Source organism: Phocoena sinus, chromosome 4 (assembly GCF_008692025.1).
Source record: "Phocoena sinus isolate mPhoSin1 chromosome 4, mPhoSin1.pri, whole genome shotgun sequence".
NCBI lineage: Eukaryota > Metazoa > Chordata > Mammalia > Artiodactyla > Phocoenidae > Phocoena > Phocoena sinus.
The window spans coordinates 85,999,748-86,021,037 of record NC_045766.1 but is presented as its reverse complement, the minus strand read 5'-3'; the positions used below and the strand labels follow the sequence as shown (position 1 = coordinate 86,021,037).

The 21,290-nt window shown below is 36.3% G+C and overlaps 1 protein-coding gene across 1 annotated transcript in view; it reads right to left on the bottom strand.

Moving 5' to 3' along the window:
* Window positions 1-5,289: 5,289 nt before the first annotated feature.
* SLC9C1 (solute carrier family 9 member C1) overlaps window positions 5,290-21,290 on the bottom strand; it is a 94,373-nt gene continuing 78,372 nt past the window's right edge. The window contains exons 21-27 of the mRNA XM_032629415.1: window positions 21,140-21,238; window positions 20,438-20,611; window positions 17,506-17,637; window positions 17,187-17,372; window positions 15,582-15,705; window positions 7,597-7,661; window positions 5,290-5,370 (exon numbers count right to left, since the gene is read on the bottom strand). Coding sequence (XP_032485306.1) covers window positions 5,290-5,370; window positions 7,597-7,661; window positions 15,582-15,705; window positions 17,187-17,372; window positions 17,506-17,637; window positions 20,438-20,611; window positions 21,140-21,238 — 861 coding nt within the window. The remainder of the gene's footprint in view (window positions 5,371-7,596; window positions 7,662-15,581; window positions 15,706-17,186; window positions 17,373-17,505; window positions 17,638-20,437; window positions 20,612-21,139; window positions 21,239-21,290) is intronic.

Genomic DNA, 21,290 nt, shown 5'->3' with positions numbered 1-21,290 from the left:
TAAATCTGTAGATTGCTTTGGGTAGTATGGCCATTTTAACAATATTAATTCTAATCCAGAAGCATGGAATATCTTTCCATTTCTTTGAATCATCTTCAGTCTCCTTTATTAATGTTTTGTAGTTCTCAGCATATAAGTCTTTCACTTCCTTGGTGAGGTTTGTTCCTAAGTATTTAATTAATTTATTTATTTTGATGCAATTTTAAAAAGGATCGTTTGTTTATGTAAGGAGTATTTGGTTTCAAAAAGTAGGTAGGAACACAGCTCCAATACCTGTCTAAGTGAGCTTTGGGGGAGGGATGTTAGCATATGACTTGCTGGGGGCAATAATAAAACAGAAGATTATTTTTAATGGTAAGGGGACTATTTGAAACAAAATGGGAATTTGTTCAGCTCACTGAGAGGGCTCCTACAATGTACCCAGGCAGGTGGATGGTACAGCACTCTTCCCTGTCATTTCTTGGACTACTGTTTCAGAATGAATGACCCTTGGGAAGAATATTCCTTCATCAGCAAAGTTTTCTGTTTTTAACTAGTAAGACTAACATAGAATATAGAAGGTTCAGTTATGTATCTGGAGGGAAAAAAAATAATACAAACTAGGTTTAAACACTGTAACAGTTAAAAGCTAAGTTAAAAATAAAATTCCAAGGGTCAAAAGACCAAGTAAAGTCCTTATCTAAAAATATTAAAAGCAGACAATATTCTGGGCCTTGTAAGCAAATAAGTGGGCTTCCCCTGAGGAGTCAAGCGAAAATGAGCTCTAAGCACCCTTCTCAGGCCAAAATCAGCATTACATTCTTTCTGGTGAAGGAGGAGTCCTGGGCACACAATTACCATACCCTGATGAGGAGGGTGGGTATACACCTTGCAAGGTGCTGCAATTATTTCATATCTCAGTGCCTTGTTCAGGCTTCTTTCCCCACGTGGAAATGTTTACCGTCAAGGACACGGACCTAGTCAGACACTGACAATGACTAATATTTTTTGGAGTGTATCCTTCTCTTCTCCATTGGCTTAGATTTCCACCCCCTCCCCCCCCAACAAAAAAAAATCTAGAGAACTTAAAAAGCATTGTAAATTATTCTGAATGTATTTGGGCGATTTGAGTACCAGTGTCATCACGTCTAGCTGTGACTTTGAGCAATTTTCGGAATTCTTTAAGCTCCATTACTTTCTCTTTAAAATGGGATGATGATAGTACCTACCACCTAAATTTCATGTAGTGATGGCTCAAGCTGAAATGAGGGCAAGACCCTCAGAAGAGTGCCTGGTGCACACTAAGCTCGCTGTCAGTGATGGCTACTGGTGGAGAGCACTTCTTCCCTCTCCTGATTTCTGGTTCCAGATTGAGGGCTTCACTCTCCATTGCCTTAACACTCCTGGCCTGTCACCATACCTCCTCATTCATTCTGCTGAGGTGCAGTAGCTTATCAGGTTAATGAATTTGGAAGCAGAGTCTGGATGTTCTTTGTCCAGTCCCTTCTTCCTGATTCCTTTTGGGGGTGAACTTGCCCTTAGAAATCTTCTTTTCTGCTGTTCTCAGCTATGCAGTAAGCTTAATGGTAAATGTCTACAGTGGTAAATCTGTCCAAATCTGGGAGTCAAAAGGCAACCATGTATTCCATGTCAGCTCAGTCACTAATAAAGGTGTGTGTGTTGGTGTGGAGGGAGTGGGATGTGTGTGTTTTAGGTTCTAAGTAATCCTCTGTCTTAATTTTCACTTGGTTCAGAACTCGGGAGAGGAAGGGTACTCATTAATAAGATCCCTCAGGTATTATGCTAAGTGAAATAAGTCAGACAGAGAAAGACAAATACATATCACTTACATTTGGAATCTAAAAAATGAAACAAACTAGTGAATATAACAAAAAGGAAACAGACTCACAGGTAGAGAGAACAAAGTTGTAGTTATCAGTGGGGAGGTGGAGAGGGGCAATATAGGGATAGGGGATTAAGAGGTACAAACTGTTATGTGTAAAATAAATCCGCTACAAGGATATATTGTACAATACGGGGAATATATCCAATATTTTATAATAACTAAAAATGAATAACTAAAAATGAAGTAACCTTAAAAATTGTGAATCTCTATGTTGTACACCTGTAACTTGTATAGTATTGTACATCAACTATCTCAGTAATAAAAATGTCTCTTCAGACATTAAAAGAGCTGTCATGTAACTATCACTGGGAAAGAACTGGTTGAGTTTAGTTTTGGAGAGAAGTGATAGCAGTTTGATTTGACTTTCCCAACAGCAACAAACCGAACTGTCTTCTCCACAAGCGCATTTTGTGAATGGAGTCTCTACACTTGGCTTCTGAAAACTGTGCCTCCCACCAGTTGTAGCAAGAAAAAAGTTTGGAATAACATTTCCCAACCCCTGGGTGGAAGCATGATCCTACAGACATATATTTAAATTTTTATAAATTCTTCAGATACTTATTTAAGACTTACCATACTGGAGGTATATATGGTAAAATAGCTAATCACAGGCTTGTTTTCAACTCTCTGCTCTGCCTCTTACTAGCTGGGAGGTTTTCGGCAAATTGCTCACACTCAGTCTTTCAATTTACTCATTTGTAAATTGAAAATAATAGTACCTACCTTACGTGGTTGTTGTGAAGATTATGTAAGTTCATAACTGTACAGCATTTGTCATATACCAGCATACAGAAAGCACACAATATCGCTTCACTGTTAAGATTATCCTTTAAAATTATGTGCTGGGCGTTGTGGTCACTATTGTAAATATAATGATGAACAAAATGGACACTGGCAGTTTCGCTTAGGACTGAGTTACATGGTTCGGTCTAAATCCATTTCCATTCTTTGCTATTTTAATTCACTGAGTGCTTCGAGTCTAAGATGAGTGAAGTGCAATGAATGAAAAAAATCAATACTTGGTTCAAGAGCAACATTTAAAATACATTTTAATAGCATTTAATTTTCATAAAGTGAAGCAAACCATTTTTGCTTTAAGAGTAATATGCAAATTATTGAGGCGGCATAAACTTATTTTCTGGCTCTAAAACTAAAACTCACTCTAAAATTTTCTGGAGTGTTTTACATATTTTAAATAATAGATATTTTAAATCAAGGAAATTTTGCAAAAAAGTGTTTTAAACAGAACAGTTGCAAGGTCCAAACTTCTTTCCTTGTGACACCAAGAACATTTGCACAGGATCCAACTCGAAGTTGCTCCCTCTTGAGGTAGGGAAATGCATTTCAAAAACAGGAGGCATCTCATGACAGCAGTACCAATGCATGTGTCAGTCTTCAAAACAGCCTTGTCAACCGTTTCTAAAAAAATGGAAAGGAAAGAAAACAAAGGCAAAAGAACTTTGGAATCTTTCAACATTGACCCACAACCTGGGATAGGATGCATTGGAGGGTCATTTTCATTCTCACAAGAAACATCTGGTCATTATTGATGAGGCCAAGAAAGGAAGTTGAGCAAGGAAGTGTGAATCATTCATCCTCATAAAGGGGTGGCAACGTGATTTAAACTGGGAGTCTGAATCCAAGTAGCCCTTGGCGTCTGCCGAACCGGACAGGGGTATTTTATGCATTACCAGGAGGAGGGTTTTCCATTGTGGGAATAACTTCACTGGAGTCATTTCTGAGTCACTCACTGAGTTTCAACTCTGGCTATTACCACTCCCTTTCCTAACACTATGGATTGCTGAGCGTAAACGGTGGTAAAAAAGAAAAGACAACTTTAAAGTAATTTATATTTGAATAATGCTTGATAGTTTTACCATCATATTTTTCATTATAAGGGTAATAAAACTGCATAAAATAAAAGAGGTAAATAAGACCATCCCTACTCTCACCTTTCCACTTAATTACATCATTTGGATTTATCTTTTCTGGCCTTGTTTTATGCTAAACAAGGTATAAGTACAGTTTTGCCTTCAGCTTTTATATTTTACATTGGACTACTCAACCAGTCTTTTTCATGGTTTTATGATAGTCCGTGTACGGATGTGCTGTAGTGAAATTATACACTTTCTCATTGTTGAACACTTAGGCTCTTTTAAATTTTTTGCCCCTAGAAATAGTAGTGTACTAGACATGTTGTACATATGTCTACTTGAATACTTTGGATTTCTCTCTTTGGATTGATTTTTACTCTCTTAGGATTTCAATTTTCAGACTGATTTTTTCAAAAAACACTGAGCCCAAGTGTGTAAGCATTTTTATGACTTTTGTTAACAAATTACTTTTACTTATCCACCAGCTAAATATGAGAAAACAAGTATCACTCTATTTTCAGTTATTTCAAAGGCAATAATTCTACCATTGAATAAAAACTGTTCATTTAAAAAAACAAATGTTAATACTTCATTGTTGTTTAGTTTTCTCTATATTCTGGGTATTGTCTTTTCCCTGAACTGGCTGTTCATAAGTTTGCCTGTTGGAATCATAGTGTTTTCCTCATCATTTTGTATAAATTTTTCCCATGTGTTGCAAATAATTCTTGCAAACATCTTTTCGATGGTGTATTGTTAGCTTTTAAATCTATTTTTAAATATGATCTTTGTCATAGGAAGTGGTATGCAAGAGCTAACGTTTTTTAAATGGAGATAAGATTTATCTGAAGGTCATTTTTAACCCAGTGATATTCTTAATGTAACATAGAGTCATATAAAGCACTTATAAACACATATTTCCCCAGAGACACCACATTTTGAATGGCCAACAGTCAGGCTGGTCTACTCATTTTTCCCCCAAAGTCTTGCTCTCCTGTGTCTTCTATTCTGAGTGTCCGCTTCATTTCTCTACAAAGACTTTGTTTGTGATCAGTAGCTACTTTTCCTCTTTTGAATTCATTTAGCTTCAGTTGACACTGTCCATGGTGTATCTCGTATTGTTATTTTAATTGCCTTCTGTGTGGTATGTTTTGTCTCCTTAACTAGAACATAAACTTTTGAACATGAAGTCATAGCTTATTGCCTGTTTACATCTTCCACAGTGCATGGCTGCCTGAAAAATGACCTGCCAAATTGGGAGCAACCAGTGTTGCATGTGAGACTAAATAGCAGAATATAGAGAGGGAACCATGAGACTACAAAGTTTTCAGAAATCCAGATAAAGGAATCTTATTTTAAAATTAATTTTCCAAATTAGAATTTAGAGCTAGTGCCATTAGAAGCTCCCTGGCTAGTGGAAGGTAGTATAATCATACTATCACACAAAGGCAAATAAATTGGCTTCCTTCTACATCTCTGGGGACAGGTGTGCTCCTGATCATGTTGGAGAAACTGAGGCAGCTTACCAGACTTTCATTTAGACTTATTATAGGCATCCTCATGGAAGTTCTTATCCTCCGTGGTCTTAACAATTGATTCTGTAGGCTGTTGATTCTAAAAATGGAGATAGGAGTCAAAGTCTGAGACTGTTAATAAGGGTCAGATTTATAAAGCAGAGCTGGTGTCAAATCTGGTCTGTAGATCAGGGCACCTAGAACTGGGACTTCTGCCAGCGACAGCACTGTGTGGGGACCAAAACATTTTGTAAGGAGCCACTTTATGTTGTGTCAGCCTTTTTCATTATGTAAAGGTAAAGCTACAGTTCTGGGGTGGTAGTAGTAGGGCAAAGGTTTGAGAGGAGTAGGAAGGGAGCTGGCTCAGAAACATAACCAAGATCTGACATCAGGGAGAAAAAAGAATTTACTAAATAACGCAATTTGTTGATCTCTGTATGTCTCAGTAGCTGACGTTTCTACCATTTAATGGACTGTCTCTCACTTTAACACTACTTCCTCTATGTTAGCAACCATCATGCAATCCTTTTTTTTAACTAAGGAAAAGCAGCATTTTGGGGCAAAGTGTACCGGGAGAGCACTAGCTTCCCTGGCTCTTCCCTCCATCCCCTCAAATATGCTATTAAGATGAATCCTACAGGCTTGGCAGCCTGCCAGGGCTAAGGAGAAAGATGGCTTAATTGGTAAGCTAGACGAAGCCATCTAATATTTTATCTTAAGTGTCTTACTCCTCTTTTTTTGTTTTTTAATTGTAATTTCCCTTTGTTATTTCCTAGTCTTCAGCAGCAACTGTGTTTGCGAGAATTAGAGGAGGTGACTGTGTCCATATTTTTTTTTTTTAGAAAATTAATATGGGGAGAGCAAAAGAGGTTTGGAGAAGTAGTTTACAATGTTAAGAAGGGGTAACAAAGAATAATAGACATTCTGTGTATGTATTGCTTGTTATATGTCAAATACTATGCAGCGTACTTCCCATTTCTTTAATCCCCATGTAGTCGCACTATATGAAATAGGCATTGCTATTATCCCTGTTTTATAGACAGGGAAAAAGTGATGCTCAGGCAGGTTGAGAAACTTGTCCAAGGTCACATGGCTAATATGTGATGGAACCAGGAGACAAACCAGAGAATTTCATGCTAGAGCCCATACTCTTAGCCCCAAAGCTATTGGGTCAGGAGTTCTAGGTAACAAGCAACAACCAGGGAGGGTTTGAGGAAAAGCTTCCGCAGGAAGACTCCAAAATACTTAGGGAGAAAGTGAACTTCCTGCTTTTATGCAGAATGAGAACATGTGTGTTAAAGAAGAGTATTGGCCTCTTGAAGATCTGAGAACTTGGACACATTTGAGTTTAAGACGGACATGAGAAAAACACCTTCAACGTCCCCCATGGAACCTATAATCACCTTTCATTCAACATACACTCATGAGGAGAGTTTCGGGGGAAAGAGAGCATGTGTTTTGAGTTTAATGCCTACTGCTAATACAGCAAATAGACTTAACTGATATAAAACATTTTTAACAATCAAATATACAATTTTCTGATGTATTTGTAGTAGATATTTCTCAGATTCTGGGCATGATAATCAACATCTCCTGGAAAAATACAACCAGCTTGGAAAAGACAAGAATTAAAAATAAATTCTCCCTGAAGCTAATATGTCAGATATGCCTCAATTGGGCTTTCCTGGTGGCACAGTGGTTAAGAATCTGCCTGCCAATGAAGGAGACATGGGTTCGAGCCCTGGTCTGGGAAGATCCCACATGCCGCAGAACAAATAAGCTCGTGTGCCACAACTACTGAGCCTGCACTGTAGAGCCCATGTGCCACAACTACTGAGCCTGTGTGCCACAACTACTAAAGCCCGCATGCCTAAAGCCTGTGTTCCCAACAAGAGAAGCCACCACAATGAGAAGCCTGCACACCACAACGAAGAGTAGCCCCCGCTTGCTGCAACCAGACAAAAGCCCACGTGCAGCAACGAAGACCCAACACAGCCAAAAATAAAATAAATAAAATTTAAAAATATGCCTCAATTAAAAAAAAAAAATTATTAAATAAATAAATAAACTCTCTACCCCACCTAGAACTCCCTAAAATCCAGTCTACAGGTAGACTGGTGTAGATCTAGTGAGATAGAGTCGTCCCTAGGTATCGGCAGGGGATTGGTCCCAGGACCACATTCCCTCTTCCCACAAGTACCAAAATCCATGGGTGCTTAAGTCTCTTATATAAAGTGGCATAGTACAGTATGTGCCCAGTATCCATGGGTTCCGTGTTCTAAGATATGGAGGGCTGACTGTACTTTCACTCTATTTCTCAGTTTACCTGAGTACTTGTCTCTTCTTGAGGGTGTTCTTCATTTGTTCTGCTTGCAGCTGCTTCAAAAAAGACTGTGTTAGTTAAAGCACTGAAACAAAGGACTGTATCAAATAGTCCGACTCTCAAAGTCAACCATATTCAAGTCACTTACACCCAGGACGTGTGATCTGAAATTGGTGGTAATTTCAACTGGTAGCAAGTGGGGTCACTTTTCAAAAAAGGGATTAAAAGTCCTCTATTATAAAGATTGTGTAACAATTGTGCAGAAGGTTTGGAAAGTAGAGAGACAAAATCATCTATTGTCCCACCATCCCCAAAATACTTTTATATTAATATCTATTGAGCATGCCAGGCCCATTGGTAAGCAATGGGGATACATAAGAAAACAAACGAGTTATGATCCGTGCCCTCTTGGAGCAGATGGGCCAGCAAAAAAAAATACAAAATGGGAAAACAGGACTGTGTGCATAGCGGGCTATGGGAGCACACAGGAGAGTGAAGTGTTGTGAATTTGGAATGTATCAGTGATGCTGAGATTTGAAGAATAAGAAGTTAGCTCCGTGGAATGGGGAGATGTGGGGAGAGGCATGTTTAGAAGTTCCAGGCAGAAGGAAAAGAAAGAATGTGCAAAAGTTCAGGAATGAGAAAACATGAGGTCTCCCAGATTATGTGAACCATTAGCTGTTTGGTATGGCTACATTTTAGAGAGTGGGGAGGGGAGATGGCTGAAAAAAGAGAAGATGGTGAAGGTTTCAATACCATGTCCCATTTCTGCTTAATCTAAAGATGAGAGGAGACTCATGTGATGACAGTATTGTGTGTCCACATGGATTCAAAGGTATATAATTATAACATAATAAAGATAAAATTTGTTTAATGTTAGCAACACAATGTTGTATCATTGGTATTTTTACTTGACATGTATCATTGGTCTTTTCCAAGTTACTACATGGGAAATTAATTGGTTAATTGTTATTTAGCATTTAATCATGTTGACTAATGTGTTAATTTAATTAACCATTCATTTATCATTAGCCATTTTGATAACTTCTACTTTATATTTTTATAAATAATGCTCAATTACCCTTTTCACATTTTTTGATTTATTTCTTTACAATAAATGTCTAGAAATTATATTATTAATTAATTTTTTATTGAGGTATAATTGACATATATAGAAATTATATTATTTAGGCAAAGGATATAAAAACCTTTATGGCCTTTGGAATCTTGTGATAAATTTATTTCATCAATTAGTGCTGGTATCAAGGTAAGAATGTATATCAGATTCACAACATTTTTTTTGAGCATTAAGCATTATAATTCTTTAAAAATCTCACTAATTAAACAGAGCAATATTTAATTTCTGTTTCTATAAATGTTAGTAGTGTTGAACTTTTTTACATTTTGTTTTCAATGTAACTTTTCTTCCATGAATTGTCCTTTGCTGACCTCTTGATTGGTAATATTTTTATTGACACAGAATTTTAAAATTAATTTCTATATTTCTAAATTTAGAACTGTCTCTTTCAGTGAAATGATAAATATTAAATTATATTACTATTTATTCAATAATTTAATTATTTACCAGTTAATTTTTAAATCTACCTCAAACTCATTTTCCAAATTTGAATCAATGACTTAATAGTATTTATTAAATAATCATTTATGTTCTGATTCAACTTTATTCATGCAAAATTTGTATGAATAGGCTTTATACTAAGGTTATTTATTGGGGCCCTGAACCAAGATGACAGAGTAGAAGGGCATGTTCTCACTCCCTCTTGCTAGAACACCAGAATCACAATTAGCTGCTGGAAAATCATCGACAGGAAGACATTGGAACTCACCAAAAAAGATACCCCACATCCAAAGACAAAGGAGAAGCCATAATGAGAGGGTAGGAGGGGCACAATCACAGTAAAATCAAATCCCATAACTGCTGGGTGGGTGACTCACAGACTGGAGAACACTTATACCACAGAAGTCCACCCACTGGAGTGAAGGTTCTGAGCCCCATGTCAAGCTTTCCAACCTTGGGGTCCGGCAACAGGAGGAGGAATTCCTACAGAATCACACTTTGAAGGCTAGTGGAATTTCATTGCAGGACTTCGACATGACTAGGGGAAACAGAAACTCCACACTTGGAGGGCACACACAAAGTAGTGTGCACATCGGGACCCAGGGGAAGGAGCAGTAACCTTAGAGGAGACTGAACCAGACCTACCTGCTAGTGTTGGAGGGTCTCCTGCAGAGGTGAGGGGTGGCTTTGTTTCACGTGGGGACAAGGACACTGGCAGCAGAAGTTCTGGGAAGTACCCCTTGGTGTGAGCCCTCCCAGAGTCCGCCATTAGCGCCACCAAAGACCCCAGGTAGGCTCCAGTGTCGGGTTGCCTCAGGCCAAACAACCAACAGGGAGGGAACCCAGCCCCACCCATCAGCAGACAAGTGGATTAAAGTTTTATTGAGCTCTGCCCACCAGAGCAACAGTCAGCTCTATCCATCACCAGTTCCTCCCGTCAGGAAACTTGCACAAGCCTCTTAGATAGGCTCATCCACCACAGGGCAGACAGCAGAAGCAAAAAGAGCTACAATCCTGCAGCCTGCGAAACAAAAAACACATACACAGAAAGATAGACAAGATGAAAAGGCAGAGAGCTATGTACCAGATGAAGGAACAAGAGAAAACCCCAGAAAAACAACTAAATGAAGTGGAGATAGGCAACCTTCCAGAAAAAGAATTCAGAATAATCATAGTGAAGATGATCCAGGACCTCTGAAAAAGAATGGAGGCAAACATCAAGAAGATGCAAGAAATGTTTAACAAAGAGTTAGAAGAATTAAAGAACAAACAAACAGAGAAGAACAATGAAATAAATGAAATGAAAACTACACTAAAAGGAATCAATAGCAGAATAACTGAGGCAGAAGAACGGATAAGTGACCTGGAAGACAGAATGGTGCAATTCACTGTCATGGAACAGGATAAAGAAAAAAGAATGGAAAGAAATGAAGACAGCTTAAGAGACCTCTGATACAACATTAAATGCAACAACATTCACATTATAGGGGTCCCAGAAGGAGAAGAGACAGAGAAAGGACCCAAAAAATTATTTGAAGAGATTATAGTTGAAAACTTCCCTAACATGGGAAAGGAAATACCCACCCAAGTCTAGGAAGTGCAGTGAGTTCCATACAAGATAAACCCAAGGAGAAACACGCCAAGACACATAGTAATCAAATTGGAAAAAATCAAAGACAAAGAAAAGTTATTGAAAGCAACAAGAGAAAAATGACAAATAACGTACAAGGGAACTCCAATAAGGTTAACAGCTGATTTCTCAGCAGAAACTCTACAAGCCAGAAGGGAGTGGCATGATATACTTAAAGTGATGAAAGGGAAGAACCTACAACTAAGATCACTATACCCAGCAAGGATCTCTTTCAGATTTGATGGAGCAATCAAAAGCTTTACAGAAAAGCAAAAACTAAGAGAATTCAGCACCACAAAATCAGCTCTAAAACAAATGCTAAAGGAACTTCTGTAAGTGGGAAACACAAGAGGAGAAAAGGACCCACAAAACAAACCCCAAACAATTAACAAAATGGTCATAGGAACATACATGTTGATATTACCCTAAACGTGAATGGATTAAATGCTCCAACCAAAAGACACAGGCTTCCTGAATGGATACAAAACCAAGACCCATCTATATGCTCTCTACAAGAGACACACTTCAGACCTAGGGACAGATACAGAATGAAAGTGAGGGGATGGAAAAAGATATTCCATGCATATGGAAATCAAAAGAAAGCTGGAGTAGCAATACACATATTAGATTTTAAAATAAAGAATGTTACAAGAGACAATGAAGGACACTACATAATGATCAAGGGATCAATCCAAGAAGAAGATATAGCAATTATAAATATATATGCACCTAACATAGGAGCACCTCAGTACATAAGGCAACTGTTAACAGCTACAAAAGAGGAAATCGACAGTAACACAATAATAGTGGGGGACTTTAACACCTCACTTACACCAATGGATAGGTCATCCAAACAGAAAATTAATAAGGAAACACAAGCTTTACATCACATAAAAGACCAGATAGATTTAATCGATATTTATAGAACATTCCATCCAAAAACAGCAGATTACACTTTCTTCTCAAGTGCCCATGGAATCTTCTCCAGGATAGATCATATCTTGGGTAACAAATCAAGCCTTGGTAAATTTAAGAAAATTGAAATCATATCGAGTGTCTTTTATGACCACAACTCTATATGACTAGATATCAATTACAGGGAAAGAAATGTGAAAAACAGAAACACATGATTAAATGAGGCTAAACAATATGTTACTAAATAACCAAGAGATCACTGAAGACATCGAAGAGGAAACCAAAAAATACCTAGAGACAAATGACAAAGAAAACACAATGATCCAAAACCTATGGGATGCAGCAAAAGCAGTTCTAAGAGGGAAGTTTATAGCTATACAAGCCTACCTCAAGAAACAAGAAAAATCTCAAATAAACAATCTAACCTTACACCTAAGAACTAGAGAAAGAAGAACAAACAAAACCCAATGTTAGCAGAAGGAGAGAAATCATAAAGATCAGAGCAGAAATCAATGAAATAGAAACAAAGAATACAACAGCAAAGATCAATAAAACTAAAAGCTGTTTCTTTGAGAAGATAAACAAAATTTGTAAACCATTAGCCCGACTCATCAAGAAAAAGAGGGAGAGGACTCAAATCAATAAAATTAGAAAGGAAAAAGGAGAAGTTACAACAGACACTGCAGAAATACAAAGCATCCTAAGAGACTACTGCAAGCAACTCTATGCCAATAAAATGGACAACCTGGAAGAAATGGACAAATTTTTAGAAAGGTATAACCTTCCAAGACTGAACTAGGAAGAAATAGAAAATATGAACACAGCAATCACAAGTAATGAAATTGAAACTGTTATTAAAAATCTTCCAACAAACAAAAGTCCAGGACCAGATGCCTTCACAGGTGAATTCTATCAAACATTTAGACAAGAGCTAACACCCATCCTTCTCAACTCTTCCAAAAAATTGCAGCAGAAGAAACACTCCCAAACTCATTCTATGAGGCCACCATCACCCTGATACCAAAACCAGACAAAGATACTACAAAGAAAGAAAATTACAGACAAATATCACTGATGAATATAGATGCAAAAATACTCAACAAAATACTAGCAAACAGAATCCAACAACACATTAAAGGGATCATACACCATGATCAAGTGGGATTTATCCCACGGATGCAAGGATTCTTCAATATATGCAAATCAATCAATGTGATACACCATGTTAATTAATTGAAGAATAAAAACCACTTGATCATCTCAATAGATGCAGAAAAAGCTTTTGACAAAATTCAACACCGATTTATGATAAAAACTCTCCAGAAAGTGGGCATAGAGGGAAACTACCTCAACATAATAAAGGCCATATACGACAAACCCACAGCAAACATCATTCTCAATGGTGAAAATCTGAAAGCATTTCCTCTAAGATCAGGAATAAGGCAAGGATGTCCACTCTCACCTTATTATTCAACAGCGTTTTGGAAGTCTTAGCCACGGAAATCAGAGAAGAAAAAGAAATAAAATAATGCAAGTAGGAAAAGAAGAAGTAAAACTGTCACTGTTTGCAGATGATATGACACTATACATAGAGAATCCTAAAGATTCCACCAGAAAACTACTAGAGCTAATCAATGAATTTGGTAAAGTTGTAGGATACAAAATTAATGCATAGAAATCTCTTGCATTCCTATACACTAATGATGAAAATTTGAAAGAGAAACTAACGAAACACTCCCATTTACCACTGCAACAAAAAGAATAAAATACCTAGGAGTACACCTGCATAGGGAGACAAAAGACCTGTATGCAGAAAAGTATAAGACTCTGATGAAAGAAATTAAAGATGATACCAACAGATGGAGAGATATACTGTGTTCTTGGATTGGAACAATCAATATTGTGAAGATGACTATACTACCCAAAGCAATTTACAGATTCAATGAAATCCCTATCAAATTACCAATGGCATTTTTTATAGAACTAGAACAAAAAATCTTAAAATTTGTATGGAGACACAAAAGACCCTGAATAGCCAAAGCCGTCTTGAGGAAAAAAAATATAGCTGGAAGAATCAGACTCCCTGACTTCAGACTATACTAGAAAGCTGCATTAATCAAGACAATATGGTACTGGCATGAAAACAGAAATATAGATCTATGGAACAAGATACAAAGCCCAGAGATAAACCCACACACCTATGGTTAACTAATCTATGACAAAGGAGGCAAGGATATACAATGGAGAAAAGACAGTCTCTTCAATAAGTGGTGATGGGAAAACTAGACAGCTACATGTAAAAGAATGAAATGAGAACACTCCCTAACACCATATACAAAATAAACTCAAAATGGATTAGAGACCTAAATGTAGGACCAGACACTATAAAACTCCTAGAGGAAAACATAGGAAGAACACTCTTTGACATAAATCACAGCAAGATCTTTTTTGATCCACCTCCTAGAGTAATGGAAATAAAAACAAAAATAAACAAATGGAACCTAATGAAACTTAAAAGCTTTTGCACAGCAAAGGAAACTACAAACAAGACCAAAAGACAACCCTCACAATGGGAGAAAATATTTGCAAATGAATCAATGGACAAAGGATCAATCTCCAAAATATATAAACAGCTCATGCAGCTCAATATTAAAAAAACAAACAACCCAATCCAAAATTGGGCCGAAGACCTAAATAGACATTTCTCCAAAGAAGACATACAGATGACCAAGAAGCACATGAAAAGCTGCTCAACATCACTAATTTTTAGAGAAATGCAAATCAAAACTACAATGAGGTGTCACCTCACACCAGTTAGAATGGGCATCATCAGAAAATCTGCAAACAACAAATGCTGGAGAGGGTGTGGAGAAAAGGGAACCCTCTTGTAATGTTGGCGGGAATGTAAATTGATACAGCCACTATGCAGAACGGTATGGAGTTTCCTTAAAAAGCTAAAAATAGAATTACCATATGATCCAGCAATCCCACTACTGGGCATATACCCAGAGAAAAGCATGATTCAAAAAGACATCTGCAGCCCAATGTTCGTTGTAGCACTATTTACAATAGCCAGGTCATGGAAGCAACAGCTGAATGGATAAAGAAGATGTGGTACATATATACAACGGAATATTACTCAGGCATAAAAAGGAACGAAATTGGGTCATTTGTGGAGACATGGATGGATCTAGAGACTGTCATACAGACTGAAGTAAGTCAGAAAGAGAAAAACAAATATCGTATATTAACGCATATATGTGGAACCTAGAAAAATGGTACAGATGAACCAGTTTTCAGGGCAGAAATAGACACACAGATGTAGAGAATAAACGTATGGACACCAAGGGGGGAAAGCTGTGTGGGGTGGGGGTGGTGGTGTGATGAATTGGGCGATTGGGATGGACATGTATACACTGATGTGTATAAAACTGATGACTAATAAGAACCTGCTGTATAAAAAAATAAATAAAATTCGAAAAATTTTTAAAAAATAATAAAGTTATTTATTTAGTCACATGATTTATATCTCTGTTGTTCAGACAGTGCAAGAATATTTTCACTATTACTGCTGTATAAAATATTTTAACTTTTGGGATGAATTAGAAATTCCCTCATTAATTACTTTTATACACAAATAATGTGTATAATATATATTATATGTGTTTGTTTTTATAGATTAAATATTAAAATTTCTAATAACTTAGATGTTCTCGGTTTTAATTCACACACTGGTTATCAAATATGGCAGTTAAAAGGATTCCTCAATACTCTAGGTAGAATGCATACAAGTTTCCAAATACATATAGGAGTATTTTACAAAAGGAAAGTAAGTTCCCAATTACTCAAAGAAATCTAACATACCTGATGCTACAGGATGAGCATGCTTACGTGAAGTTATATACTTTCTAGTGCTCCACCTGAATTTTTTTGAATTAATCGCAGTTTGAACAATTGTTACCTTTGTGAAATCTTCAGTGCCTTGTATCTGAAAGTTGACAGATTACAAGCTATATCATACAGTTGAATGTTTCTCTGTTAGGGTACTATCTCAGACCCTCTCTAAATATCTGGGCCTGAAAATTGACAGTAGCAATAGATATTAGATATCTTTAAATACCTGGATATGTTAGTTTTGTGAGAGTCAATATTCTACATACTTTCACTGATTTTTAATTATTTTGCTCATTTTTATTACAAATGAGAAAAATAATCGAGTTAATCATCAATGACCCTTTAAAATATCACCCAGAAAGTTTTTCTATGCGGCAGGAAGAAAGTTTGAAAATCAATGGATTTCAAGAAATCTTCCAACCTTGTGACTGTCTTCAATATGCTTTGCATAACATTGGTGCCCAAATCCACAGTGAGCAGAGTTTTATGCCTAGGAGAGTAGACAGGGTTGGGCAGGTTTGGGCTGCCTTGAGAATCTCTTACTTGGTCATCTAAATTCCCAACCAGCACCCCCCAACTAAGCTCTATTGTTATGTATTCAAGAATAGAGTTGGGGAGCACCATAGTTAAGAATAATGTTTTACTTCCTCTCACTTGGCATCAAATTGATGCTAGTGGCATCCACGTAGAAAATTTTCTTGTGACTGTTTCTCAGCTTAGAATTCCTCTTATTCCCACCTCAGTTTTTTCCTTGTGTCCCAAATCTACCTTTTAAGCACTTCTACCACAGCTGTTAATGTTTATTAATCTATTTATATATGTTTCTTTTCGCTTGGTTGAGAGATCTCTTGAGGGCAAGCTGAAAGTCTCATTCATCTTGACCACTTTAGCATCTAGCACTGTTTCTGTCATAGTTGCTTTTAAAAAATACCTGATTTAATTGACTCTAGGTCCCTCTTTCAAGTTACTTTCTTTAGCTGTATTTTATGTGCCCTCTGATTCCTCCTGACATGTGCCTCTCTTACTCTACACACACACAGACACACACATAATACAGTCTTACTTCTTTCTTTCTTCTCATGGCACAGCTTCTCATTTTAATTGGAAGGGTAACCCAACAGCTTAAATATGAGAAGCCCTTCATTTCTACATTCACTTTGAAAGTATCTGGGGAAATACCACTGGTACTCACTTCAGCATGGGACTGACAGAACATTTTTAGAGCACTGCTGTTACAGTCCAGAGAGAGTAGTCCTTCTGCAATATGTACGTGAACTTAACAGGTCCTCTTTTGCTATTTACAGTTGCACCAAAATCTAACTGTGGTCAAAATGTATAGCTTGGCCTAATTCATTGACAGTGAATAGGAATAGCTTGGTGTTTGGGCTACCCAGTCCCAAAGCAATCAATTAATTATGTGTGTGTGTGTGTGTGTGTGTGTGTGTGTGTGTGTGTGTATGGAGGTGGTGGGGGAAAGGGAGAGAATGAGAAGGTGGAAAAGTGACAATTTTTCTAATATTAACACGTTGGACAAATGGCATATTGACCTGAAGATATGAATCAATATTTCTTTACCTGATGGCATGTTATAGGAATTAAGAAAGGAGCCTTATAAGCTTTTCGTAACTGACAATCTTCCACAGCTCCATGAATGAGGATGACATAAATTACAGTTTCATCATAGATATCAGTTTTGGTGTTCTTTGGTATATTTTTTACATAAACATTACAGAGTTTTAACTGCATCTTGTAATTCCAATCCTATAAGAAAAACACAATTTCACAGTCTATTGTTTATAAAGTTTAATATAAATTCCTAAATAGTTAATTTCTAACAAAACTTTAGGGCTATTTCACTCAGAAAGAAATACAATTTTATATAAACACCTCTTACCTCATAAGATAAATGTTCCCTGATTTTTTTGACAGTAATAGAAAGTCCAAGTTTTAGCCACATTTTATATTCAATGTGAGGACAGAATTGTTCAAAAGCTTCATACAAGTGATGTTTGGGAATAAAGTATGCCTGGAAAGAAGAGGATATCAATTCTTTTAAAGTCTTTTATTGAATTTCTTACAATATTGCTTCTGTTTTATGTTTTGGTTTTTTGGCCACGAGGCATGTGGGATCTTAGTTTCCCAACCTGGGATGGAACCCACACTCCCTGCGTTGGGAGACGAAGTCTTAACCACCTGACTGCCAGGGAAGTCCCAGAGGATATCAGTTTAACATTTCATCCTGTGCACCCATGATTTAATGAAATGAGGTTTTCTCATTTATATATGTAACGTTAAAGCTAATAATTTAAATTATATAGCTTCATGTTATTTCCTGGAAACCTAATAAAATGTATCTATTTAGTAAATATTTGTGCAATCTTGTCATACACTAAGCACTAAAAGACTACATGATCCAATGAGAGGTTCTTTATTATTCTTACAGATTCTGAAAAAAATAGGAAACCAAGTATCAAAGATCATTTAACCTTTTCTAAAGACATAAGTATTTCTAAAAACACATTATTTGAGGGGAGCGAGTGTTTTGGTCAATAATAAAATGCGGATACTAACAATGAACAGACTATTGGCTATTAGGAATAAGCTGCTATAATACAGAAGACACTGTGTGTGTTGGTTTTAATTTCTCTTAGTAAGTATCTATGAGTGGGGTTGCTGGGTAATAGGGTATGTGTGTATTTAACCTTATGAGAAACTGCCACACTGTTTTCAGATGAAGTTGTAACATTTTACCCTTTAACTAGCCATGTATGAGAATTTCAGTTGCTTCACATCCTTGCTAATACCCTGTGTTCAGTTTTTTTATTTTTAGCCAATGTAGTAGGTGTGTAGTGATAACTTATCATGATTTTAATTTGCATTTCTCTGAGAGCTAATGATATTGATTATCTTCTTCATGTGTTTATGGGCAATTTGTATATTCTTTTGTGAAGTATCTGTTCAAATCCTTTGCCCAATTTTTAAAATTGAAGCATAGTTGATTTACAATATTATACTAGCTTCAGGTGTACAACATAGTGATCCAGTATTATTATAGATTATACTCCATTTAAAGTTATTACAAAATATTGACTCTATTCCCTGTACTGTGCAATATATTTTTGTAGCTTATTTATTTTATACATAGTAGTTTGTACCTCTTAATCCTCTACCCTTATTTTGTCCCAACCCCTTCCCTCTCCCTATTGGTAACCACTAATTTTTTTTCTGTATCTGTGAGTCCATTTCTGTTTTGTCATATTAATTTGTTTGTTTTCTTTTTTTAGATTCCACATATAAGTGATAACTTATAGTATTTGTCTTTCTCTGACTTATTTCACTAAACATAATACCCTCCAGGTCCAACCATGTTGTTGCAAATGGCAGAATTTCATTCTTTTTTTATGGCTTAGTAATATTACCATCTATATGTATATAATATATATATAACCACTTAGGTTGCTTCCATGTCTTGGCTGTTATAAATAATACTGCTGTGAACACTGGGGTACATGTATCTTTTCGAATTAATGCTTTCATTTTCTTCATATACCTATCCAAGAGCAGAATTCCTGGATTATATGGTATCTCTATTTTTAGTTTTTAGGAACCTCCATACTGTTTTCCATAGTGGCACAAATTTACATTCCGACAAACAGTGTACTAGGCGTTCCTTTATCCACATCCTCACCAACATTTGTTATTTACAGAGTTTTTTTTTTTTTCACTTTTTGACTGCACCTTGCAGTATGTGGGATCTTAGTTCCCCAACCAGGGATCAAACCTGGGGCCCCTACGGTGGAAGCACAGAGTCTTAAACACTGGACTGGCAGGGAAGTCCCATTGTTATTTGTAGACTTTTTAATGATAGACATTCTGACAGAGGTTTTATTACTTCATTAGGGATGGCAAAATGGAGATATTCTAATTCTGTCATTCTACATTTGTTAGCTGGAATTCTTCTACACAGAAGAATTTTTCATCATTTTTTTTTTCTTTTTAGCTTCCTTGAAAGAGTTCATAGAGGAAAGGCAATATAAATGTTTAATTTTTTCTTTTTTAAAAGAAGCAATCCAGAATTCCCTGGTGGTCCAGTGGTTAGGACTCCGGGCTTCCACTGCCAGGGGTCTGGGTTTGACCCCTGGTTGGGGAACTAATATCCCGCAAGCTGCATAGCCTGGCCTCCCTCCCCCCCCAAAAAAATATATATATAGTAAAAAAATAATAAATAATACACGGTCCTTTCAAAAGAAAAAGAAGCAATCCATTTTCAGAGACATAAATTGATATCCTAGCAACCTTTATGGAATAAAATAATAGGTGTCATTATCAACTTATGGGTTTTTATATATTTTGGAGATTCAATTATTTACAGTCATTATTTTTTCTGAGTTCACATTAGGCCAGTGGAAGCCTCTGCTGCTTTGAGGATTTTGTCCTCAATTGTGTGTCAGGAAACTTCCGTCCACTTTGCTCAACTTTTCTAGTAATAAACCCCAGCTCTTTGACTTATTCCCTTCCTTACCCTCCAAATTATGGTATTGATAGTTAACATATCCCATCTAATTTTCCCATGAGAGATCTCATATAACCAGTTTTTCTGGTTAAATCCTTGTTTCAATATAGTAGGTTAACTTTTACAAACCATTTTGTTAGGACATTATAGTGTGTTCATAAAATTTTATAACAAGTTTTATTTCTTTATCATCCATATTTTTAAAAAAATTGTCGCTAGACTGTAAACATATACAAGTACAAAAATAACCTTAAATTTTGTACTAGATATTTAACAAGGTACAACAGTAAGACATTAGGTGATGTTTTCTGACCTCCACTACAGTTTTGCAGGTGGCAGAATATTTCATAGGTTCATTAGTCAAGCAGTTTAGCTCTCCTATTATTGCCCCACTGATCACAAAGTCTGTGTAAGTTATTTGGTAATCTTTCTCCTCTGACTCCCAGATTATTTGGTCAATTCCCAAACCTGGCTTTGATCTTTGAAGCTGTTCAGGAACAAAGAAAGAAAAAAAATACATAGGCCAGTTAATTTACCAAAACTATTTAATTTATGGCTTTTTCCCCCTTTGATTTTAACAGTTTTAATATTTATATATTGTTTGAGAACATGTATTACTCATAACTTTTAAAGTGAATTTATTAAATTAGCAATGACTTGGAAAAAAAGCATTCTTAAATACTCTGATCTTTCTGATTCCACCTACTCACTCAACCTACACCTGTCTTAGAATGGCTAAAAGCCCAACTCAAACATAAGATAAATAACAATGTATATTATAACTTTCCAACTTAATGCTGATCCTTTGAGGTTTCTTGTTATCAATAGCAATGTATGGCTTAAAGGTGATGGCTGGTATTATCATTGTGTCTGAGGAAGAAAATTGTTGTTTGGGTAACAGCTGCTGTCCAAAAAAAGGAATAATGGAGTTCTTAACATTGAAAGGTATTTATTCTCTATTATGTAACTTTTTAACTAGTGCTCACAAGGGCATTTATAAATGTCTCTGCCTTACCTTTACCATGCCTGAAATAATTACATAAATTCCTTGGGGCTCATCACCTTCTTCAAATATATCATTTCCACAATCAAATGTTACAACTCTGGATCTTTCCTAAAAAATATCACCAAGTATGTAAGCTATAAATAATATTTTAGTGGTGATT